This window comes from Trachurus japonicus, chromosome 9, assembly GCF_045865225.1.
Source record: "Trachurus japonicus isolate A0001 chromosome 9, Traja_1.0".
Taxonomy (NCBI): Eukaryota; Metazoa; Chordata; class Actinopteri; order Carangiformes; family Carangidae; genus Trachurus; species Trachurus japonicus.
The window spans coordinates 32169261-32192626 of NC_140915.1; the positions used below are offsets into that span (position 1 = coordinate 32169261).

Sequence of the window (23366 nt, forward strand, 5' to 3'; positions counted from 1 at the left end):
TACACCAGCCGGAGCTACGCTGGCATCACTCCTGGATACACCTACCAGTTCCCTGGTAATCACAGCACATTTTCTGCTCCTGATTGTTTCTGCCACATTAACTGAGACATAGACACACGGCCATGTTGTGTTAGGAAATACAGGTGTCCACTGCTGCAGACACCAGGTGCTGGGGGACAGGAAACTCGTTCAGTGTCCACACCACACAGTTAAAAACACACTCTAGTTCTCCACAGTTTGTATGGATTTAAAGTCTTGTGCTTCTCTTGGGGAATTTCACAAAAGTTTTGGTGTTATAATAACATATTCTTGTTTTCATAGGAGATGATGTTCATGTCCATCACTGAGCAGCAGTTAAACGTGTATGAATGGAGTGGTGTCCTGTGACAAATGATTTATGGGGTGGGGGGAAAGGATGAGTGCGTCTTATGCAAATGCACAGTCAGTAGCTGGTGTAGTTTTATATTGAACTGACAGTACAGGCGACACTGTCACAAATACAAACATGTTTCCATAGAAGCACGAGAAACACTGTAAGTGTAAATGGCTGCTTGTAAATATCAGGGAGTGGAATTTGCATATGCTTAGCTTGTGTTTAAATGCGAGTGTTTGTGTATATGCGTGTTGGTGTGCATGCGTGACAGTGTATTATACACTTCCACTTAAGAAAAGTGTAATGAAATCAAAGTGCTCTTGTGAATTGAAGTTATTAGTTTGTATGACAATTGCTATATTTTTTTCTTTTTCTTAATAATTTATTGTGTATCATTTTTAACACCACCTTTGGCTTTAAAACATCCTTCCATCCTTAAAGTCCTGTTTGCATTCCTCAAACCCTGTGTGTGTACTTGCTCACCTGTGAGGTATTTCCCTGCCTGTGTGTGTGTGTGTGTGTGTGTGTGTGTGTGTGTGTGTGTCCTCCTGGCCGGCGTTGGTGGTGTGTGTCTCAACAGCACTCTGATGTTTCTGTTTTAGAGTTCCACTTAGAGAGGACTCCCCTTCTGACTTCACCCCACCCCCCTGAGCTCACAGGTCAGTCAGTCCCTCCTCTGGACTTTACAAGCAGCATGTTGTCAGTCTGCTACATGCTACATGTTAGCATCAACACCTGATCACTCTTTGGTTTGCATGTTTGTGTTTGTCAGTCCTTCTCGGTCTCTGACTGAAGGCAAGACTGCTGACAGTGAAGAGGAAGGTTTTGTTGATTGCTTAGTCTTCCTCCACTGACCTCATGATGCACAGGATCAATAGCTGGCTGTTTTGGCTGCTGTTTTCTTGTGTATCAGTGCAGGGCTCGGTTTCCTGAGGTCCCTGGAGTCAGACTTGAAATTATGTGTTTTTAATTGGTTATTATGTTGTTGCCCATACAAGGTGTTAAACTTGGGTTTTTATTTTTCTTCTCTTTTTAGCCATTCCTCTCACAGCATATGGACCAATGGCAGCGGCAGCAGCAGCAGCAGCAGTAGTCAGAGGTAAGAACATGAAAAAAAATGGATTACGTATTTTATTTTAATTTTAGAAAAGCTTTTTAGCCCATCTGCATGTACCATTCCTGCCTTTTTTCACAACTGAACTGGTATTACAGTTACAAATAAGGATGTTATAGATGTATAATCTGGTTCCTTGGCTCCTCTACTTATACTCTGAAAAGCAAGTAGTAAAGAATCCCTGCAAACCTGTGTTCCTTTGACTTTTCCTTAAACTGAAACTAAAAACAAGCTTAAGTTCATCATCTTAATTAAGCACTTATTAGTACTGAGCATATACAGTAGTACAGCCAAGGCTGATGAGTAACCCATTAGTTATTTGCTCTGTGACCAGATGGTGGTGCTACATTAGTTAGTTAGTAAAATTCATCCTAAAACAGGCATATTTCTGTACCAAATGTTGCAGCAATCCACACAAGACATTTCACTCAAAGCCACAAATATTGACTCAGTCAGATTCATCTTCTGACGACCATGAATTATACTTATTTTCACTTTTAGGTTCGACCCCATCTCGCTCGGCTGGATTCTTAGGTACGAGCAGCCCGGGGCCGATGGCCGACCTGTATGGAACAGCCAGTCAGGAGTCAGCTGTCAGCAGTTACCTCAGCGCTGCCAGCCCCGCCCCCAGCACTGGATTCAGCCATAGTTTGGGGGTGAGATTTGAGATTTCCTTCATATAACTAAGAAAAGCCACCAGTCATGTGTGTCTATTACATCCAGTCCAATGAAACTGTCTTTGTCTCTATATTACTTGAGCCTTAAATCAAATGATTGTATTTCTGGCATTGATGCTGATGTTGAATCTACTCTGCTGTAAATGAAATAAGAAGAAGCAGCAGGTATAACGCTGCCCGCCTTCACATGTAAAAAAAACAAAACAAAAACAAAAACTTTTTTTTTTCCAAAGAGTAAACTCTTTCTGCGTATTCTTTGTTATTCTTATTCTTATTTCTTATTTTGTTTTTTTTTCTTGTTTTCATATTTATATTTATACAATTCAGACCGGCCTCAATTTGAGAGCAATGTGTTGTTGCTGAAAGTGTTAGATTGTCAGGATGTGAGGTTTTTACCTCAGTAAAACTCACTGAGAGAGAGAGATACATAGAAAACTCTAATCCTGAGGAGATGACATCACTGACTACAATTTGAACTTGAACTTTGTCCTCTTGCTCCCTCAGGGCCCTTTGATCGCCACGGCCTTCACTAATGGATATCACTGAGAGTGTGAGTCAGTTCTCTTTCCAGTCGTCGTGGTAACATGTCAGTCATGCCGACGTACCTGTGAGTAATCCACCTGGTTTTTGTCTCAGTGCAGAGCTGTAGACTGAGAGCTGGAAGGAGTTGAAGCTGCTTTGGAGCTGATGTGGCCTGTCTCTGTCCAGTCCACCGCTCCATCTTCAACACCACCACCACCACCCCCACCCCCCCCACAAAACCTGGTGTCCCAGCCGACCCTACTGACACCTCACTAAACCCCACCGGAAAAAGTTCATCAAAGGAGAGGAAATGTTTATCACTACATGTACTAGCGACACATGCTGATGCTGAAATTTTAGTGTTTTTTGTTTTTTTTCTTGTTGTTACGTTTCACTTTGCTATTTTTTGTGATGGCTGCATTGTTTCTTTATCTGTTTTGGCTGTGTTTTATTGGGTTATTTGAATCTCTCTGAGATATGAGGAGTTAAATCTCCAGGTGAAGCCTGTTTGAAGGTCACGAGCTGTAATTTGTACTGGAAACCTGTATATTTGTCTAGTTGTCTATACTAGTTCATACTGAATTTAACAAAACATTTGTGATTAATACTATTTCTTGAGAATGTGTCACAGAGTGTATATCTTGGTAGGTTTTTAACAAAGACTTGTTATACTAATAATGGTCAGACGACAAAGGTCATTAGTCAGAGTTGCATAATATGCCTACATGAGCTGTACAATTTTGTAAAATACTGTAAATATGACTCTGGACTTTGGAGGGCTGGGGGGGGGGGGCAGCTAATGTTGTGTGTGGGAGGTGGGAGGCTTTGGAGAAATGTGTTGGAAAGCTTGACTGTTACGTATCATATCTTCACATGAAAGTCAACAACACTTCAGTTTGTCAGTCATTATAAGACCAGCCATATGCTGTATTTCTCTCCAGCATTGATCGATTGATTTGAGTCTGTTAGCAGAAGCAGGAGAGAGAGTCTGGCTGAGTCTGGAACAACACTTTACTTTCGGGGATGTATGGGTGGGAAAACGCTCCTCTGTCAGGAGAGAAAAAAAAACATGCTGTTTTTCTTACTTTGTCATATTGTTGTTTAAACTGTGATTTTCAATATGTGATGATTGTCCGTGGAGGAAAATGAAGGAGTAGCGCGCAGGAACAGTCGTACACGGTTAACATGTTTATGACTGGTTAACTCTGCAGGTTGTTGATGTTTGCGTGAGCATGTCATATGGTTTTAAACACATTGGTTTCCAATGTGCTATGTGCTGGGTGTTTTTGTTTTGTTTTGTTTTGTGGAGTGGGTGGGGGTGGGGAAGGGGTACCTCAGTTGCAAATGTGAAACTTTGATCTGACTTTTTTTTTATTGCATTAACATCTGTGTCAAAGTGTGGATGATTAAACCTTTTAGAAAGGTGGCTTTTCCCCAATCCATCACTGCGAATCCACCGGAGGTCACAGATTGTAGCAATGTGACAACTATTTTTAGACCAAAACAATTATGTTCAGAGCTACTAGTAAGTTGCACTGGCCGATCACGATAAATGTGTTTTCCTTCAAATGTTAGCTTAAGAACAAAGCACTCTCTCCATCTACAGGATACCAGGTTTTACATTTTGATACACTCTCTCACACTGCTGCGGGCTACCACGGTAGTTCATACTTTGATGCTGTTTTCACTGAAAAATAACAATCTTGTCAACACTGTAACATTTTCTGATTTTCTTTTTTCCTGTCATGTTTATTCCTTTGAAAAAAAAAACTTTTTAAAATTCCTAATAAATTATTTTAAAACATTCCACTTTTGTGTCCTGTTTGACATTTTTTGACCTAATAACCCATGTTTTTTTTCCCTGAGAGCTGAACGTAAATCCATATTAATTAAGTAGCTATTTTGTCACATCAATTGAGGATTTTTGTCATTATTCCTCAGTGGCATTAGATGGTGCTGCGTGGGGTAGTTTGAAGTGCAGATTAGGAGCAATACACCAACATGAAAACATTTCATGAAACATTCCCTGATATAGTTTCTAAAGAGCAGCAGCATGAGTGAGGCTTCAGCCCGCCTCTGTGTCCCTCTCGTCTCTCTCTGGATAATTTCTCTCTTCCATCATCACTGCTCGGCTGCCCCCCCCCTCTGCCTCCACCTCCCCTCTCTCAGTGTCTCCCAGCACTTCTGCTTCGCCTCTCTGCTCTGGCTGTCTTGGGGGGGAACATTGCAGCCAGTCATGAACACCAAGCCTGCACTGCACGGGAGCTCTGACCTGCTGAAGATCGGGGAGGCTCAGGAGACCCCCCCCCTGAGGAGCTACCTCTGTCTCACCATCTTCACCTGTTTCTGCCCTGCATGGCCCATCAATATTGTGGCTCTGATTTTCTCAGTGCTGGTGAGTTCGGCCATGCTCAACATTAAGATGTTTCTGGGCATGCCTGCTTTGCTGTTTTTGAACAATTACAGGATGAGAAACTTCAAATGATGTGTGATCTGTGTGAAGTTTTGTGTAATGGCGCACAGAGACCAGTCAACATGTGGCATGACATATGGATGGGGGAGTGTGCTGCTGCTGGGAGGCACTGTGTGGGGTGATGTGCCAGGATATAAGATATGTTAGTGAGTAACTTGAACCTTTTAATCAGCAGTCGTGTTCTGTACAGTTACATGTGGACCATAATGTTCCAGTTACAATACAGAAATATCTGTCTGCATACATAATTACTTAATTGTTGAAATATACTTCCAGTTTACGCTCCATCCAAGTAACAAAACCATATCTGCATCTGCTCACAGCTGAGCTCACTGAAGAAGCTCAGCTTGTGAACATGGCTCCTCGTGCACCTCTCTCTTAGAGGGACACAACACTTTCAGATTTGACTCAATGTTGACGGAGCGGTGTTGAGTCTTTGTGCCAACAACAGCTGCTGCATCGTTGTATGGCTGTGAGTAACAGGACGAGGCAGTCCAGTGTATTTCACTGCTGAGATTTCTGGCCTCAACACAAATATGAATAAAGTAACAAAGAGAAAGGCAGGTGCAAGGAGATAAATGAGGATTAATGTGTGGAATAGATTGCCATGAAAGACAGGTGCCTAGGTCACGTCTAATTTGCTATGGGACTAATTGTGTTATTGAGATGAAGGCTGGAATGGTCATGGTGCATGTCGGTCCAGATACCTTACCATCATCAGCTGTGTCTCACCCTCCAGGCCCAGAAGAGCTATGACGAGAAGGACTACGACGGCTCCATGAGGCTGGGTCGGAAGGCTCTACACATGGGGATCGTTTCTTTGCTCGTCGGTCTTGTGATCATCACTGTATATATCATTGTGCACTTTACCACGGTACGGAACACACCACATACACGATCCACACTTTAACAGAGGGATAGCAAGATTTCAAGTATCCTGTCCCTCCACAGCATGTGGTGTGACATCCTGAGGGTGAAGAGGAGGTGAAAGAGGAGAAGAGGTGAAGCTGAGGTGGAGACATCAGCTCAGTGGCTTTGCTTGGCTTCTATTATCAAGAGCTCTGCAGGATTTTTGAGAGAGCTGCAACAGTCTGACTTTGAAACAGATGCAGCCAAACACATCTAGGATATCTGCTGCACTCTACATTATATTGCAATATAAGGTTTACAGTCTTTGTATATGCATGGTGACAGAAATGATGATACAGATGTCCTTATGAAAGAGGATCCAACCATTCTTCCTCTGATGCAGCTGGTTCTTGATCCGTATAATCAATAAACTATGATCTGACATTACCATTTCCAGGCAGAGGAACGTTACAGCCGATGTGTTGTATGCATAAATGTATGTAATAAAGTGTTTTACTTCCACAAAACATGGTCTGGTTAACTAAACAAAAGTGTAAACTGAACCTTTAAAAAAATTTTTAAAAAGAGGTTAAGAGCCATTTGAAACTTGAAAATTAAAAGTTGGTTCAACCAGCATCAACACAGACATGATAAATAGCATGACAAAAATTTGTCACTGTGCAGTAGGAGGGAGGATGTCTTGACACTGACTAGTTCTAGTTCACACCCACCACCACACACCTGTTGCAGTGTGTTGAGTCTGGGGATCATGTACTCTGGTGGAACATATTGACACTGTCGCAAGGCTAAAAATGGAGCATATAATCTTTAGGCTGCGCTGTGATCCAGCATGTTAATCACAGAGAAAATAAAAGTTTAATCACCAATTTATCAAGGGGCAGACTTTGCATAAATCTGTTATTGGCAGATAAAGTTACATAAAAACATGACAAATATATATTATAACAAGTTTGAACATAAACGTTTTTTAAAATGAGTGAATAAACCTCTAAACACTTTGGGCATATTCAGTCCCAGCTCACTGGTGGGACGAGGTGATGGATGAACTGGAAACATCAGAAAGCGTCAAATCATCAGCTCTGAGCAGGGAAGACTGGGTACATGAAATCTGAGCAGATAATCCTCAAAGCTTCCTTTGCTGATGTGGCTGCTGGGAGTTGTGGTTATAAGGTCACCATGGAAACTTGTGATAAGTGGGAGGTTTTATTTATTTGTTTTGGGCCGGAGGACCCAATCTTCCAAACCCAAGTTAAGCAGGAGGAGGAGGAGGCAGAGGCAGCGTGTTGCTCTGTGATGGACCAAGCAGAGGGAAGACGTACTGACCCATCCAACACAGTCTCTGTGGAAGAAGCTGAGGTCAAGGACTGAGGACCAGCTTTATAGGACTAAGGATGAGGCTGACTGACCTGTTAACCTTATAGTCCACTGATCAGCTAAACTTTCTGTGACATGTGGATAATAGCTGTAGTGTGAATTTGATCATAATAATAATAATTTGTATTCTAAGAGTTGATGGTCCTTTTGTTTCTGCGTGACTCTCCAGAAGTCGGCTTAGACAAGATGGTGTTTTCAGCTCTCAGCTGTCAGTCTACCTGTCACCCTTCATCACATCTGGGCCCTGTCAGCTGCTCAGATGCAGTCGGCCTTCGACAGCCTGCAATGAGCCGACTGAGATGAAGTATTCAGAGGAGACATTTGTGGAGATGACTGAATCTACATCAGTGGTAAAAACCGAGAGTCATATAAATTGTGAGATGTGAGATAAATTCCCATTGTCTCATAAAGACACCATTAATTAGTCATACAAAGTTAGCATCTTTTTTTATGTCTTTCACAAGACATCTTAAAGGGGACATATTATGCAAAACTCACTTTTTCATTGCTTTAGTATGTGTATTTGCGTATCCAGAGTGCCTCCTCACCCCTTAAACGTAAGTTTTGACAACTACGTCAACATTTTGTAAACTGCCATAGTCAGAAAATGTGTCTCTTTACAAGCCGTTTTAATTTCACCCGGCTTATTACATCACAACCCGGGTGATGTGAACATTCAAGCCCTCGCTCCCATGGTTACCTCAGCTACCAGAGCGAAGGTTCTAAACCGACCGTTTAGAGCAGGGCTGTGAAACTGGCGTGTAGAAAACCCATCTATGCTCAATCTTTTGTTTTTTCTGACCAAAGCATGTTATTTACATTACTTTTAGACATCAAGGTACCATGTCAAGAAGCAGAAATGAGCATAATATGTCCCCTTTAAAATATGTCCTCTGTGTAATGTAGCTAAATGTTTAACAGTGGAGCACTGTACTTTTAATGCATCTACTTCTAGTCGGTTTATTATTATGATATGATCTGATTATGATATCCAGACCCTGCCAGACATTTCAAATGTCATCCATAGTCAACAGTGTCATCAATGTTAGCATGGTTTGATAGACTGATTGAGAGAGTTAATAGTAATACTTAAAAATTAAACTTAATTGGTACAAAAGTAGTAAAATGATGTAATATTTTTACCTTAAATTCAGTGAATGATATACCTATTACAGGAAAACATATCCAGTGTTTTGCTGGTTTTATGTAGGAGGAATAATCTGTTTTGAAACTGCACGTCTGCTCCAATTTTCTCCAACTCTGAGACTGAAAGGTGGTCTTTCCAAACAGTGAAATACTGATGACTGTTCTTTTCTTGTGTACATGAAACAGGATAGCTGTGAGAACATCTCAGAGAAATCTGATGCGATATGGAACAAGGACACTTTTTTTTTTGCTGAACTGCAGAAATCTTAAAAGGTTTTACTGACCCTGGCTGTCTGTCTTATACAAGCCACTCCACAGTATATGGATACAATTGGATTTAAAAACAGGAGGATACTTAGAGAGCACAGACCTTTGTGTCAAAAAACTACTACCAACATTACCAAAATAATAAATGAATGACTGATACAACACAGACGAGAACAAGCATCTTGGACGGGGTAGCAAAACAAACTCATAAAATACTTCTTTGTATGACACAGCTTAGACTAAATAAATCTAAACACATTCAAATTATTTTGATAAAATGTATTGTCTTGTTTGTTTGCAGGCTATGTGCCTTCCTGCTGTTTTTGGCCTATGACCCCAAAATCCTCAGTAACAGTGGCGTGCACAGACTTTTTGAAGGGCAGGGGTGAAAAGGAAAAAAAAGGGCACATTAGGGCTCTATTTTCCTGGCGCAACTCAGGGGGGCGCAGCGAGGCGAACCCTGGCGCAGCCGGCGCAGTGGTATTTTCCTCCAGTGCAACAACGTGCGCAGCGGATTTGATAAATTGGCAGACTGCTGTGCGCTGAGATGAGAGTGGTCGCGCAGCAGGGGGAGGTGTCGACAGATTCAGCTTGGCGCAGTGACAATTTGTTGCCCATAGACCTCGCGGAGAGTGCGCCGAAAGCTCGCCAGCTCCAACCTGGTCTACTATCAGCGCAAGGCGAACCGCAGCCAGCGCAGTGGTATTTTGACTGCCCAGCTCGCAGTGCGCACACCTCACCAAGACCTCACAGGCAGGTTTCCACAGTTCCAGGCACATTTAAATGCAATAAATAATAATAATAATAATAATAATAATCATCACAATAACCCCTTTTTATTGTAACTATCTGAATCAGCACATACACGTACTTATATCTATATTGATTGTCCCGTCACACTGATGACAGATCAAAGGCTGTCGGCATGCGTAATGGAAACTCAGCCTGACTGAATTAACACAGATGAAACCAGGGAGGGACTGAGACAAAAAAGCAGCCGTGGATGTCCCAAGAGCAGGACAGTGATGACTGCATGTCGCTGCGGTGTTGACGCTACACACTGTGCATTGCGATGATCCGCTATATTTATTTATTTACTTATTGATTTATTAGCGGGCGAGCGCCGCATCGTCACGCGACCATAACAAATAAAACTGAAAACAAATAAACTATCATCTCTCACAGCAAACCACGATCAGCCTCGGCATCATAGTGAGCAGATAGTCACATCTCCCATCTCAGGTAAATTCTAAAGAAAAAAGAAAAAGAGAGACGCTCCGTGATGCCTCCTTTATGCACAGCTGTTTGTTTATGTTGTGATTTGTGCACACGGGTTTAAATATAGGTTACTAAAGTCCCTCCCTGGTTTCATCTGTGTTAATTCAGTCAGGCTGAGTTTCCATTACGCATGCCGACAGCCTTAGCTGTCATCAGTGTGACGGGACAATCGATATAGACATACGTGTAGGCTATGTGCTGATTCAGATAGTTACAATAAATACAGGTTATTGTGATTATTAATTGCATTTAAATGTGCCTGGAACTGTGGAAACCTGCCTGTGAGGTCTTGGTGACGTATGTGTGCGCACTGCGAGCTGGGCAGTCAATTGCCTCCCTCTTCCACGGTGAAATCAAACTTGCGCCTCGCGCGCGGCGGATTTAAAGGCGAGGAGAGGAGCTCATTTGATTGGTGAAGATCTGACTCGGCTGTGTCAAACACGTTTTGGCTCCTAGAGGTGGCTCCTAGGGCACTTTCAGGGCTGCCAAGTTTCAGAAAAGTGAGACTGTAGTGACATGGTGCGTTCCAGGTCGTCGGCGAAGATTTTTGGGCCTTTTTTAACGTCGATTGGCCTGTTTTAATATCGATACCTTGCTCTCCCTGCACTGTGGCCTCCTAATGCTATTCTTAATTACTCAAACTTGAAGTTCATGAAAAAAAAGAGAGTATTGATTGGGGAAATATAAGCATGAGAAATGTCAGGTGTGGCTTGTGGTGTGAGAATGGGTCAACTGTCACATTCAAAGCCTGAGGCTGGCAGCTCTGCAATTTAGCACACCTTTTGGCTGCCATGAGGGCACTTTAGCACACGTTTTGGCTCCTAGAGGGCACTTAGCATGCGTTTTGGCTTCCAAGAGGGCACTTTAACACGTGTTTTGGCTCCTAGAGGGCACTTTAGCGCACATTTTGGCCCCCATGAGGACACTTTAGCACACGTTTTGGCTCCCAAAAGGGCACTTTAGCACACGTTTTTCAACAATTGGGCCAGCAGCCCACACTGTCTGTAAGCTATAGAAACTAAACAAATGTGTGTACAGGCCTATGTCTTATACTTTTAATTGTTTTCAATGCTGTATCGGTTAATAGCCTCGTGTGTCTGATATTTGTGTTATAATTCAAGAGTCTACCAGATGAACGTCGGTCAGTTCAGTGTGTTGTCCATTCAATCTTAGTGAAAACGTGTCTCTTTGGACAAAGAGCGAACAGTCGGCAACAATCGGGTTAAACTTCAACGCGCCCCGAGCTCGAGGACAGGAGGCGGAAGAGGTGTGTTTTCTTCACTACACACACACACACACACACACACACACACACACACACACACACACACACACACACACACACACACACACACACACACACACACACACACACACACACACTCAAGTTTGCTCCAGATGGCGGAAACATACACAGGACTTGGTTGAACAGAGAAGCCACAGACAGAGACAGAGACAGGTAGGAGAAGCAGGGAGAAGCGGGAGACGCCTCGTCACACTGTGTTTTGTGTTGTAGTCCAAGAGGGAAACTTCACACTAGAGGCGGAAACAACAACGACTGGCTCGGAGTCGGACACGGGACCGTTTTCCACCCAGAGACACAAACACATAAACCAGACCACAGCAGGTCCGAGAAGACTGCAGCCGCCGTCTGACAAGTTCTAAGTGAGTGTACTGTGACTTTGTGTTGTTGTGTTGTCTTCAGGCGTGTTACAGCCCTGAGGGTAGCCTACTGCAGTCACCTTTGTTTCTTAGTGGAGACCACAAGAGGCCACCTTTGGCCCTCATTTGGACAGTCCAGGGAGGGAGGGACCAGTGTGGGGCTCCTGTCTCTGGCCGCCCCACATGTCCCAGGAGGACACAGAGATGCTGACTTGATCTTGATGTGTGTCTGGCAGTAGTTGATGCTTCCAGGATGGGGAACAGCAACAGCGACAGGTCCAGCGGGGGACAGGGGGACAGGTCATATAGAGATGGACAGCAAGGAGGAAAAGAAACTCGTCCCAACATCCTGATGGACAGCACAGAGGACGGAGACGACGCAAAGGTAAGAAGTTCATACCAGGACAGCTGTCACACATTATGTGATGAGATCACAACAAACATCTTGTTTTGCCATTATGTTGGACTGACATGAACCCTTTAAGTCCATAGTGTTCATCACACGCAGGTTAAGATATGCAGTATACGTAAAATAAGTAAGACACAACTATCACAATTATTTTTTGGCAGATATTGCAATTGTGAATTATTATTACTTTATTTTCCCTAAAGAAAAATAAAACATTACAATGGATATTATTTTTGTTGGGTCTCGTACCAAACATACAGTTACTTTTTGCTTCAAGAACGTATTTATACATTAATACACCGCAATATTGTGACACATTTGACCTTAGTTAAAAGAAATGTGCAGCTTCTGAGATTTTTGTGAAGATTCTGTATTTTGACTGTTGCCTTTGGCCATAGGCTATTGCGATTTCGATCATATTTCCATTATTGTTGTTATTGTACACTTTCTAAGATACATTCAGAAGTTTTTCAGTATTGAAAGAGTGTCATGCCTGTAAAAAATAATACATTATTATTTCATATTTAAAGCAGAGACTGTAGGCCATTGCTGATAAATTCAGAAGCTGGTAAGAATGCATCATTTACTTAATGAGCAGTGTGTTTTTACATTGTTTGTCAATGAGAAAGTCAAGATTGTCGGACAAAGGATCATGTGATTCCTTAAATTCCCTGCGGTTAAAAAATCCAGTTCAACAATCAACTCTGAAATCTCAGGTCAAGCAGTTTCCTGAAAGCATTTCAATGAAGTGTTTACAAAACAGCCCCACCTTTGTGTAGTGCACTATTTAATTTTACGCAAGTTACTACTGATAAGTTTTCATATTAAGCAGCTTTTGCAAAGGAAGTGAATAAATCATCTTTGGGAAATAGTTGCAGTAGTAAACAGTATTACTTGCAGGCAAAAGAGGCATCATTCAGAACTCCCTTGTGAAAACTGAACAGTTGGAGCAGTTGATTATCCTCACTTTTATAAATGTTTTAATGATTTTATACAACATGAAAAGACATGTATATGGATCCATCATCCATACAGCTGGAGCCAATCCAAGTTTACATGTGTATATATATTATATATACTTTGTACATACACATCACCACACACATACAGTACATATTAGTCAATTGCTCTATAATAGTGAAAATATACATGCATACATTTTCAGATGGTGTGCAGAATTGCAGCATACATGCAAGCTGTTAAGACCAAACATATTGTATATAAATCATATGTAATTATATAAGAGTTGAACTTACCAGAAATTCCAGATGGTAGAATCAAGCATGAAAATGAATATGAAGTGTGTGTATTATGTGTGAAGATGGACTGAACATTTTTCAGAAGCACACTAACCCAGCTGCTCATTCAGTCAGGAGGTGTTGTGTGGTGCAGAGGCTACAGCTGCGCTTGGTAACATGGCAACAATGCATTGATATCACACTGTGCAGGCTCCACAGGAAATACAGGAGTTTCTTGCCTGGCAGCAGGACCTGGAGAGTGACAGCAAGAGTCCAACACAGGCCAGACCAACTGTGTTCAGATGGGCAGGAACCGGCAAAGAGGTCTTCGTATCTGGTTCTTTTAACAACTGGGCCACCAAGATCCCGCTCAACAGAAGGTAGTGTGACACACGCACAACGCTCAACAAGGTCATAGGTCCATGGACTATGACAATGTAACATGTGGCTGTTTCCCAAACTCAGTCAGAAGAACTTTGTGGCTATAGTGGACCTGCCGGAGGGAGAGCACCAGTACAAGTTCTGTGTGGACGGTCAGTGGACTCTGGATCCAACAGGGGTGAGTCAAGCTAACCTTTAGATCTAGACAGTATAAAGTGAGGAAAACAAGTGTTTGATCCCCTCTTGATTTTGTTTGCTCCCCCACTAAGAAATGTGCGGTCTATAGTTTTTATGGTAAGTTTTTTGAACAGAAAGAGACAGAATAACAACAACAAGGGGCGGTGCGTGGTGCAGTGGTTAAAGTGGCCGCCCCATGTAGAGGCTACAGTCTTCAACACAGGCGTCCCCGGTTCGAATCCCGCATCGGGCAGACCTTTCCTGCATGTCATTCCCCCTCTCTCTGCCTCCCCCTTTCCTGTCTATCTCACTGTGCTATCAAATAAAGGCAAAATCGCCAAAAAATATACTTTAAAAAAAAAAGAATAACAACAACAAAAAGAAATAATACCATCATATTAAGATTATAATTTGATCAAATGAAATAATTCAATTCAATTTTATTTATATAGCACCATGCAGAAGCAGAGTGCTTTACATAGAGATCAGACAACAAATTAAAAAGTAAACAGCAATAGATTCTAAGACAGAGAAATTCACACGAAATAAAGGCAAACATCAGGAGGGGATCAAATACCTATTTTCCCCACGTTAGTATGATAGTTGAATTGTTATATCTCCTACCTCTACAAATTCTTAATCTGCACTCACAAGTGCTGATGTCAAATTTCTGTTTACACTCTTGCCCAGGCTGTGATGACGTCTAAAACTGGGACAGTTAATAACGTCATCCAGGTGAAGACGACTGACTTTGAAGTCTTTGATGCGCTCAGGATTGACTCAGAGGATTCTGCAGACATGTCAGGTACTGGCACCTGTATTCATTCATCAGCAACACCCACTGTTTTTATTGATGTGTTGAAAAAACATAACACGATTGGTCTTTTCCAGATTTGTCCAGTTCCCCTCCCGGCCCATACCAACAGGAAGCCTACGTGACCAAATCGGAGGACAAGATCAAACACCCTCCTATCTTACCTCCACACCTGCTACAAGTGCTGCTCAACAAGGACACAGGCATCTCTGTAAGTGTTACACGTCTCTGATTGAAAAGTACGGTGTGATTTCTTTTATGATTTTATTCTGTAACACAAACACAGATGGAACATCAGATCATTAACAAAAACAACAACACTAACGGTTACAAACGCTACATTCTTACGCACTCTAACGTTACATTATATCACACTCGCCCCGGCACACACACACACAGCCACCCCGGACTCAGATTCTCAGAGACACAGACACGGACCTTTTTATAGACAATCTGACGCAGAAACGGACAGTGACATTTCATACAGGGGCACACAGACAGACGGACTCTCATATTCGCTGATACATAGTAACGGTTGCTACGCAAACTTTTAATCAGCTGTAAAACAGCCGCTACTTTCCCCCACACTCATATTCATTCATACGCAGTCTGCATGTACACTCACACGACTCATTCTCCCACAAACATCCCGCGTCTCCCACTTAAATATGCCATTCACTCTCCCCTTTGTCTCACCTGTAACACAAACACAGACAGAACATCGGATCATTAACAACAACAACACTAACGGTTACAAACGCTACATTCTTACGGTGCGTTCACACCAAACGCGATGAACGCCAAAACTTTCCATTAAAAGTCAATGTAAATGGCGCGATGACACGCGATGGCGCGTCGGGCGGCGCGTTTCGGGCGATACGAGCGACGCGATGAAGCGATGACGCGGCCATCGCATCATCGCGTCCATCGCTTGAAGTTGAAAAATTTGAACTTTTCAAGCGACATCGCGTGACGCTGTGCTGCGACATCCAATCAGTGTTGATATTCAACCACGTCACCGACACAGCTGCAGACACACATTTCAAAACATGGTGGAGAAGATCACTGTGGCTGTAGTCTCGCTCACCAGACCCTCCTACAGAGAACCTGTGGCTGTGTAAAAAAAAAAAAAAACAACCCAGGGACTGTGTGTGTTTTCCTCAGATCAATAATATACATCCATGGCCGTTTCCCGGAGCTTTATGACACGACGTCGTACTTTTACCGCGGTCGTAATAAAAAAAGATAATGCCTGCAGAGGGTCAGAGGACCTACAGCTTCCTCCTTGTGAATATTTCATATGTATTTATATTTATTATTATTTCTCAGCCATGGTTGAGGAGAGAAAGAAAATAGCGGGAGGTGGGTTGCATCATAGCGCGATGAAGCGATGAAGCAATGGTGGAAAATGTGACAAATATGTCAAGCGACGCGATGCTCGCGTTACGGGCGATGGCATCGCGTCCATCGCGTTTGGTGTGAACGCACGGTTACGCACTCTACGTCAACCACCGATATCCGTTCATTCCACACGTGCGCACACACTCACACTAGCACAGGCAGACGTGATAGGAAAACAATTACAAACTGGGAGGTGTGTGTATGTCGTGTTCATGTGTAATTTATATGTGGCAATTTTCCTAATGCCACATAAGTACGGCTTTGGTGCTAGACTGCATGCTCATTGTTGATGACAAATACCACTCTGACAACATGTCGCCACAACATGCAATTTATTAGTGTTGTTCACCCGCTCTCTCTCTTTCTCTGGATCTTCATCAGTGTGACCCAACACTTCTTCCAGAGCCCAACCATGTGATGCTCAATCACCTGTACGCCCTCTCCATCAAGGTAACAAATCCTCCTCCAGCATATTAGATTATTTTTTATGTTGTCCCTTACAGTAAATAGAGAGAAATTGTGGATCTGTGACAACATATGCATACTTATATGAACAATAATCTTTTAATGTTTCATTTTGTCCATGTGTAGTGTCAGCTTCATCTTTAAGCCTCTTGTCGTTGTGTTTCAGGACGGGGTGATGGTTCTCAGTGCGACACACCGATACAAAAAGAAGTATGTGACCACTCTTCTGTACAAGCCGATATAATCCACAGAGTGTGGATCCTACCTATATATCCTATATATCCTGTATATTGGAATAATAATAACAGCTGCTACTTGAACTGTTTTTGAACTGAATCTTAATATCTTCCTGATACCAATTGAAATCATTTTGTACCCATCCTGTTATCTTGTATTTTTGAAAATGTTTGTGCAAGTTTTGGGTGCTACACCACAACGAGGCTTGATGATGAAACCTAACTGCAACCTAAAGCTTGTGTCTTCATGGTCAGTGAATAAAAAGACTGTCAAGTGATGGTTTTAATCCACATGTGTCATTAGATGATTGACATTTGTTGTATAAGATGTAAAACTTCATGTAAAGTTTAGTTAATTAAACTTTAACAGAAAAGTATTTGCAAATCAAAAAGGCTAGATGCAGGTGTGTAGGAAAGTCAGTTTTCATTTTTAAAAGGTTGCGGGATCTTCTTTTTCTTGAATCAACTTTAAAAGCCTCTGCTACAGACACTCTCCATGTGAGCAAACAGCCACGAGGACACAGTGGGTGAATTTCACCTTCAGGATAACAAGAGTCTCACTAACTTTTTCTTTCTGTTCAACTCACACTTACATATGGAATGAAACTTCCTTTCTTTTATTTCAAAATCATCAAGAAATTACATTTTTTTGAAAGGAAATGTTTACCAATCTGACATTCTTTTGTATTTTTTTTTTTGTGGGAGGTTGTATCACTCAGTCGACACAGTGGACTTTGGGATCCAGGTTCTTGTATTCAGGGTTGTATTTGGCCTGAGCGAAGCAGTGAGCGGTCACACGATCACACTCACACACAGCAGCCTGGCACTTGTTGTTGGTGGCTGCAGAGAAACAAGGAATGAGCAGATCTGAGGCACTTTTTAAATATATGTTAGTCATGTGTGGAGGCATTTAACACAACCAGGAGAGTTTCTGAAATCAAACCTCAGTTCCTGACTGTGTAATGTGCTTAGCTGCTTACATACAGTCTCTATATATAGCTGCACTTAACCCTGGGCCATAAATGCTGCCTTGTTTGATTCTTTTCTTTCTTTTTTTTTTTTTTTACAGTAAACACTCACACAACCAGCCAAAATAAGCTTAAATGTTTAAATGTTCTAAAACTTCATATTGAGACAAGTAGGCAATTAAATACATTTCTGTCACCTGCCGAGAGTAAACAGAATAAATTATGCTCTATGACCAGCTCACAACCTCAGAAAAATACCAGATATTAGCCACTCACTAGCCAGGGTTAAATTTGAAAACCAAATCCGATGTGTTGTATCATTTTGACCGGCGTCATCTAAGGTCATTGCAAATTCAAGTGTTTGAATTTCATGAGTTTGAGAGTGGGTGACAGTCTGACAGAATGACTCTATATCAGTTAATCCCAGGCCACTCTTACCTGAGCAGGTCACTCTTTGGTTTGCGCAGGTGAAGTCATAAACAAGAACGTAGGGAAGGTCAGCGAGGGCTGTGCATCCAGGAGCCTTTCTGCTGTTTTGATAGCATTTATCATGAACTTTACAGCACCTGAGAACACAGGAGGAAAGGGCTTAGGTTCAAGGAAGTTTCCCACTATGTTAATTTTAAAGACGATGTCTAAGAGAAAGAATTGGGAAAGTAACAACTCCCTACATGTCCACTTCATCCAGAGGGGTTCCCCTCCCCCCAAAGCCACACCAACAGCCATATTCGTTGTAGAGCAGAGGGTTAACATCAGGCTGGGCACACTGGATCATATTCCCAAACTGCCATAAGGCCCTGGGCAGCCGCCCACAACTGACGATACAGGCTGTTAGAGACATGTAAAGCAGACAAATAGACAATGGATCAGGAGAAAATGAGTGAATCCTAATATACATAAGAAACAAATATGTTAAAGAGTTACAGGGTTACTAGATGTCAGGTGTGATTTCAGTCTTACCCGTGAGAAGCAGCAGCAGGGGAGCCGTCAGATTCATGGCTATGTTCAAAAAGAACCGGGGCTTTGGTTGCAGGCTGCTCTTATATCAGAGGAGGTGTGAGACAACGACAGATAAGAGGGGGTGGGAGGGCGAAGAGTTACTTGTCAAGACTTGAGCCTGTTATCAACCTCTATCAGTCTCCATTTACTGTACTCAATTACTTACTGCAACATACATTTAAGGTACTTTCACTTCATTAATTATGTATTATGGAAGGCTTACAGTAATGCCTCTGTGCTACTAAAATGTAAAGGCATTAGATTAAAGGCATTTGCCATTTGCAGTAAAATCCGCATGGAGAGCAATTGCAAAAGATTCACATCTAAGACATAAGATTGTGAATATGATTACTTTAAAAAATATGATCCACTGTTATAGATGAATCTAAACTGGATATGAAATTGTTAAGGTTAGGGTTAGGATATATTTAGCTCAAAAGTCTGGCAACATAAAGCCTCTTCCTCATTAATGCACAATGACAATAACTAAAATGTTCTTTATAATAGTATATTAACATTCACTGTGGCAGTCATTCTGCATTGTAAATATGTTAACTTCTTGGTACTTTAAGAGCATCTTACATGAGGATTTGTAGGACTGCTTCATTCACTCAAGTGTATTTAGGCTACAGGTAGTGAAAAGAAAGTATGAACACACAAGATACCGTTCAGGTACAGAATACGTTTCCTCCTTATTTACATGAGAATAAGTCTGTGTCTCTTCAGCTCAACTCCAGCTGGATGTGTCCTCCTGTTGTATCCACTTGTGCCTTAAATGTCCTAATTTGGTCAAGTAGTTGTTTGTTTTGAATGTCTGACCATCAAGTGGAACTGCATCCTGTGAGAGAACAGAAAAAGCAGATACACAGTGCAATGTGCTCTGTTCTGTGGCTAGATATTCATAGTGATAGGTTGGTTGGTGAGTTCATATATTTTTACATTGTACATTTATATTGTAAGTAGCTCAGCTTCATGCTGTTGGGTCATATCCAGTCTGTTCCCACACAGCGTACGATAAGAAATATCAGGAAATACAACATGTCGAGGTGATCTCAGGTGTGCCTTCCACAAACCCCTAATAAACCCCACATCTTGCACTTATTGATTCTCCCCTCACAGCTATTCACTCTATATATTTACTTATGTTTTCTTTTATTTTTCCTTACACTTGTATATTATGTAACTTCCTAATCAAATATTCCCTAATCTATTTGTTCCTGCTCACTCTGTGGTTACTTGAGTTGAGACTGCAGCTGAATTTTAAATAACTTTGCAGCACACAGCTGTGTCAATAGCTGGCACTTGTCAGAATTCCCAGGGCTTTCCACACAGGTTGAAGTCAAGTTGAATATTTACGTTAACACAAAAGGAAATAGTGTACAAAAGGACAAAAAAAAAATAGATATGTATACATATATGTATGTATAGGGGCTCTGCGTTTGTATTTCATTGTATGTATTGTTATTTGTATATGTATGTATGGGTTAGGTGTGCTTACTGTGTATTTAGATAATATGTATGTGTGTGTTTAAGTGCATAACATACATATGTATGCATTGTGTAATGTATAGGCGACCCCTGGCAATTGGTCGGCCTCTCACCGCCTCTTAGGGTCAGCTGTCAATATAAGCTTTAAGCTCTGCACTCACACATCCGTACCTGCAACATGCACCTGACTCACTCCCTGCTGGTCCTGCTCCTCAGCCTCCCAGCCTGTGAGTACGCACAAGCCTTTGCAATGATAGCTCTTGTTTTCTGATTATGTTTGATTTGGGATTTCCCAAGACATAATCCAAGGTGTTTTTAAAATGTGCACTAACTTTGTCTGAGATGTGTCCATCGTGTCCCACAGTGCTGGGGTACCGGGCCCTGTGGCAGTTCAGGGCCATGATCCTCTGCACAGTACCTGACAGCTGGCCGGTGCTGGACTATGCTGACTATGGCTGCTACTGTGGCCTGGGAGGCTCTGGCACACCTGTTGATGAGCTTGACAGGTGAGGACTTTGGCACAAAGTTTTAGTCTATGTGCTTTTATGTTGTGGTTCTTTAACATGAATCATCAGGTTGTGAGATCCTTGCCTCTGATACGTCCTACTGTCAACTCAGAGACACTGGTGCTGCACAGCAGAAATTTTCAAACAGTTAATAATTCAAGTAATCGTTATAAGAAGAATGTCAAAAAAAAAAAGTGAGTGGTTTGTGCTTTGGTGATGTGAATATTTGCTTATTTTCTTAGTACTGTGTGATAGTTAAGTGACAACAGACAGAAGTGATTGTTATTTGTAACAATGTGTTATGTGTGTGTGTTCGTCATCCTCAAAGGATGACGACATTGAACCTCAACTGCTGGTGATTTTCTTCAGCTTGATATGTGGAAGGTGCTGTAATGTCATCTCCATGCTCTGTAAATGTGATAGATGCTGTCAGGTGCACGACCGGTGCTACAGTCAAGCCATGCAGCATGATGAGTGCTGGCCCATCTTGGACAACCCCTACACTGAAATGTACAACTACAGATGCAATGAGGCCAGTAAGACTGTCACCTGTCTAGGTGAGTGCTGGACAACATTGTCGTTTCTATACACAACACCTTTTGCCTACTAGCTACCGTGGAAAAACAAAGAAATGACATCATTATTGCGTAAAATATCAATCAATATTTAACAGACCTCTGTCCAAGCCAATGTCAAACAACATACACCAGGCTCAGATAGCAAAAACATAGTAAATTCCATAGTAAAAAATGTAATCTATTCTTCTCAAGTCTATGCTTAGCCTATTAATCTAGACGCACCCTAGTGGCAGCAAATATATTTGCTCAGCAGGTCCGTCTAGAACATAGATATATTATATTATAGATCCATGGTCTAGAAACGAGCCATAGGAACTTTTTGAGTCTTGAACACAGTTTGTGTTCACCAATCACAGCGCTCTATCTGTTTAGAGAGTCGTTGGGCGGGCTTAACGCGATGACAACATACTTGCGACAGTGAAAAACATGACAAGATGGCTTTGGCAAAGGAATCGTTTGAATCGGCGTTGGCATCAACTTTGAAAGAATTAAACTTGTCACTTTATTTAAAAGTTGAGCAAGAAACTGCACTGAAGTCATTCATTTCTAAGAAGGATGTATTTGGTGTTTTGCCGACGGGCAGGGCCATTGTATAGGGGAGAAAGGTGATGATAACTCTAGGGGCACAACGCCCAGTAGGGCCCACAAAAAACCCCAGGAGTCTAATCTTTGTATGACTGAATTATTCTGCATAGTACTCGTAGTAATGCTGCATTAGCATCAAAACAAAGTAGGCTAAACAAACAAAGTAGGCCAAATGAAAAAAATGATAATACATACATAGTCTAAGAAAAAAAGTGGAAAAGTCAGGGGGTAGGGGCCCACTTTAGTATTCTTTCTTTCAGGGGGCCCAGAATTCCTAGCAACGGCCCTGCAACGGGATATGGGAAAAGTTTCATCTACGTCACCCTATTGCGTGCAGAGGCAGTTTGAAAGACAGCCTTCATCCCGCCCCCTGGATTGAGGCGAGGTCTACCGGTCGTTGCCAGACTAGACATGTTAATGATAAAGTCTGGTTTGTCAGGCTAGTCTATGCTGCCTTCCACTACCAAGTTCAGTGCAAATCAGCTCACTAATTTCATGCAGTTTTGCTGACTAATAAACAAATGCAGGTGAAAAACATAACCTCCACAGTAAAAAAGTGCATTGTGAGTTGTCTTCACCTCTTCTCTTCTATCCCTAACTCTAGTGTTACTCTTGTAACTCTGTCTTTGTCATTTAGACACCAACGATCTGTGTGAGAGGTTCATCTGTGAGTGCGACAGGAAAGCGGCCGAGTGCTTTGGCCAGGCAGATTATAATGAAGGAAATGCCGATCTTCCCAGTGACCGCTGCAAGTAAATCACAGATGCATGGAGTCAGGAGAAACTCGCTGCCAGCACTGAGGAGTGTGTTTTTATCAAAAAAAAAAAAATAGAGAACAAGTGTCATTGTTTTGATAGTTATTGTTTTATTAAAGCCTTACCCTTATTCAAATTCCACTGTGTGATCTACACTCTGAGTGACATCAGAAACATAACTTTCATCAGTTTTAAAGGTAGAGTCTGTAGGTTTGTAAACACAACATTCAAACTAAGCCCCTCCTCTCGGGCTCAACTGTACACACCCTGACAGCAGCTGTCAGGACCGACCCATGTTCAACTGCTGTTCACATTGAACCCTACTCCACTTGGGCCTTCAAAGTTCTTGTTTGAATATTTTCTGCTACCACCAAGATAGTGACTGAACACCGTCAAGCTGGGAGAAATGGCGGATGCACACTTAGCAGCGAAGTAAAGGAAATACAGTCTGGGTGACTTTGGGACAGCCACAGTGACTCAGCGGTTGGCGGGCCCTACTAGCCTCGCAGCGGCTCGGCCTGGGGGAGCCCTGGGGGGCATCCTAGACATCCATGCTCACCATGGCAACCCTCCGTTGTGGCATGGTCTTTGAGGCTCCTGTTGCCGGATG

General features: G+C 42.1%; 5 protein-coding genes across 9 annotated transcripts in view; 4 read left to right on the forward strand and 1 right to left on the reverse strand.

The window, feature by feature from the left end:
* msi1b (musashi RNA binding protein 1b) overlaps window positions 1-4495 on the forward strand; it is a 20326-nt gene extending 15831 nt beyond the window's left edge. Inside the window, exons 10-15 of one of the 3 annotated variants that reach the window (XM_085787422.1) lie at window positions 1-55; window positions 976-1032; window positions 1410-1472; window positions 1989-2143; window positions 2669-2714; window positions 2806-4495. The exon at window positions 1-55 is cut by the window's left edge and continues 26 nt beyond it. In XM_085787422.1, the coding sequence (XP_085643548.1) occupies window positions 1-55; window positions 976-1032; window positions 1410-1472; window positions 1989-2143; window positions 2669-2710 (372 nt within the window). In that variant the 3' untranslated portion in view covers window positions 2711-2714; window positions 2806-4495. Of the gene's footprint in view, window positions 56-975; window positions 1033-1409; window positions 1473-1988; window positions 2144-2668; window positions 2715-2800 lie in introns of all 3 variants that reach the window. The other 2 variants (XM_085787421.1, XM_085787423.1) reach the window with 2 other exon arrangements.
* A 367-nt stretch (window positions 4496-4862) lies between these two features.
* Window positions 4863-6223, forward strand: LOC146981858 (transmembrane protein 233-like). 2 transcript variants are annotated; one of them, XM_085788206.1, is made up of 3 exons: window positions 4863-5081; window positions 5899-6006; window positions 6111-6192. In XM_085788206.1, the coding sequence occupies exons 1-3, from the start codon at window positions 4923-4925 to the stop codon at window positions 6120-6122; spliced, it is 279 nt and encodes a 92-aa protein (XP_085644332.1). In that variant the 5' UTR covers window positions 4863-4922; the 3' UTR covers window positions 6123-6192. The 2 variants fall into 2 exon arrangements, with proteins under 2 accessions (XP_085644332.1, XP_085644331.1); XM_085788205.1 differs by having other exon boundaries at window positions 4867-5081; window positions 5899-6033; window positions 6111-6223.
* Window positions 6224-11337: 5114 nt separating this feature from the next.
* On the forward strand, window positions 11338-17251 carry prkab1b (protein kinase, AMP-activated, beta 1 non-catalytic subunit, b). 2 transcript variants are annotated; one of them, XM_085787425.1, is made up of 9 exons: window positions 11338-11553; window positions 11611-11759; window positions 11993-12141; window positions 13614-13783; window positions 13869-13962; window positions 14652-14766; window positions 14853-14986; window positions 16558-16626; window positions 16808-17251. In XM_085787425.1, the coding sequence occupies exons 3-9, from the start codon at window positions 12010-12012 to the stop codon at window positions 16883-16885; spliced, it is 792 nt and encodes a 263-aa protein (XP_085643551.1). In that variant the 5' UTR covers window positions 11338-11553; window positions 11611-11759; window positions 11993-12009; the 3' UTR covers window positions 16886-17251. The 2 variants fall into 2 exon arrangements, with proteins under 2 accessions (XP_085643551.1, XP_085643552.1); XM_085787426.1 differs by lacking the exon at window positions 11338-11553 and having other exon boundaries at window positions 11611-11765.
* Window positions 17252-17578: 327 nt separating this feature from the next.
* Window positions 17579-18924, reverse strand: LOC146981860 (phospholipase A2-like). The gene is made up of 4 exons (XM_085787427.1): window positions 18806-18924; window positions 18517-18673; window positions 18284-18411; window positions 17579-17717 (listed from the first exon to the last, which is right to left on the reverse strand). The coding sequence occupies exons 1-4, from the start codon at window positions 18840-18842 to the stop codon at window positions 17593-17595; spliced, it is 447 nt and encodes a 148-aa protein (XP_085643553.1). The 5' UTR covers window positions 18843-18924; the 3' UTR covers window positions 17579-17592.
* A 1688-nt stretch (window positions 18925-20612) lies between these two features.
* On the forward strand, window positions 20613-22853 carry pla2g1b (phospholipase A2, group IB (pancreas)). Its single transcript, XM_085787428.1, has 3 exons — window positions 20613-20838; window positions 21262-21395; window positions 22639-22853. The coding sequence occupies exons 1-3, from the start codon at window positions 20675-20677 to the stop codon at window positions 22755-22757; spliced, it is 417 nt and encodes a 138-aa protein (XP_085643554.1). The 5' UTR covers window positions 20613-20674; the 3' UTR covers window positions 22758-22853.
* Window positions 22854-23366: the final 513 nt, after the last annotated feature.

Excerpts from the sequence above, each read along its gene's own strand:
- LOC146981858 (XM_085788205.1), top strand. The coding sequence starts at position 4,923 with ATGAACACCAAGCCTGCACTGCACGGGAGCTCTGACCTGCTGAAGATC. Across the intron at positions 5,082-5,898 it reads CTCTGATTTTCTCAGTGCTG|GCCCAGAAGAGCTATGACGA; the intron begins GTGAGTTCGGCC and ends CTCACCCTCCAG.
- prkab1b (XM_085787425.1), top strand. The coding sequence starts at position 12,010 with ATGGGGAACAGCAACAGCGACAGGTCCAGCGGGGGACAGGGGGACAGG. Across the intron at positions 12,142-13,613 it reads AGGACGGAGACGACGCAAAG|GCTCCACAGGAAATACAGGA; the intron begins GTAAGAAGTTCA and ends CACACTGTGCAG. Across the intron at positions 13,784-13,868 it reads AAGATCCCGCTCAACAGAAG|TCAGAAGAACTTTGTGGCTA; the intron begins GTAGTGTGACAC and ends TCCCAAACTCAG.
- LOC146981860 (XM_085787427.1), bottom strand. The coding sequence starts at position 18,842 with ATGAATCTGACGGCTCCCCTGCTGCTGCTTCTCACGG. Across the intron at positions 18,674-18,805 it reads CCTGCTGCTGCTTCTCACGG|CCTGTATCGTCAGTTGTGGG; the intron begins GTAAGACTGAAA and ends TGTCTCTAACAG. Across the intron at positions 17,718-18,283 it reads CCAAAGAGTGACCTGCTCAG|CCACCAACAACAAGTGCCAG; the intron begins GTAAGAGTGGCC and ends GTTTCTCTGCAG.
- pla2g1b (XM_085787428.1), top strand. The coding sequence starts at position 20,675 with ATGTGTCCATCGTGTCCCACAGTGCTGGGGTACCGGGCCCTGTGGCAG. Across the intron at positions 20,839-21,261 it reads CCTGTTGATGAGCTTGACAG|ATGCTGTCAGGTGCACGACC; the intron begins GTGAGGACTTTG and ends TAAATGTGATAG. Across the intron at positions 21,396-22,638 it reads TAAGACTGTCACCTGTCTAG|ACACCAACGATCTGTGTGAG; the intron begins GTGAGTGCTGGA and ends TTTGTCATTTAG.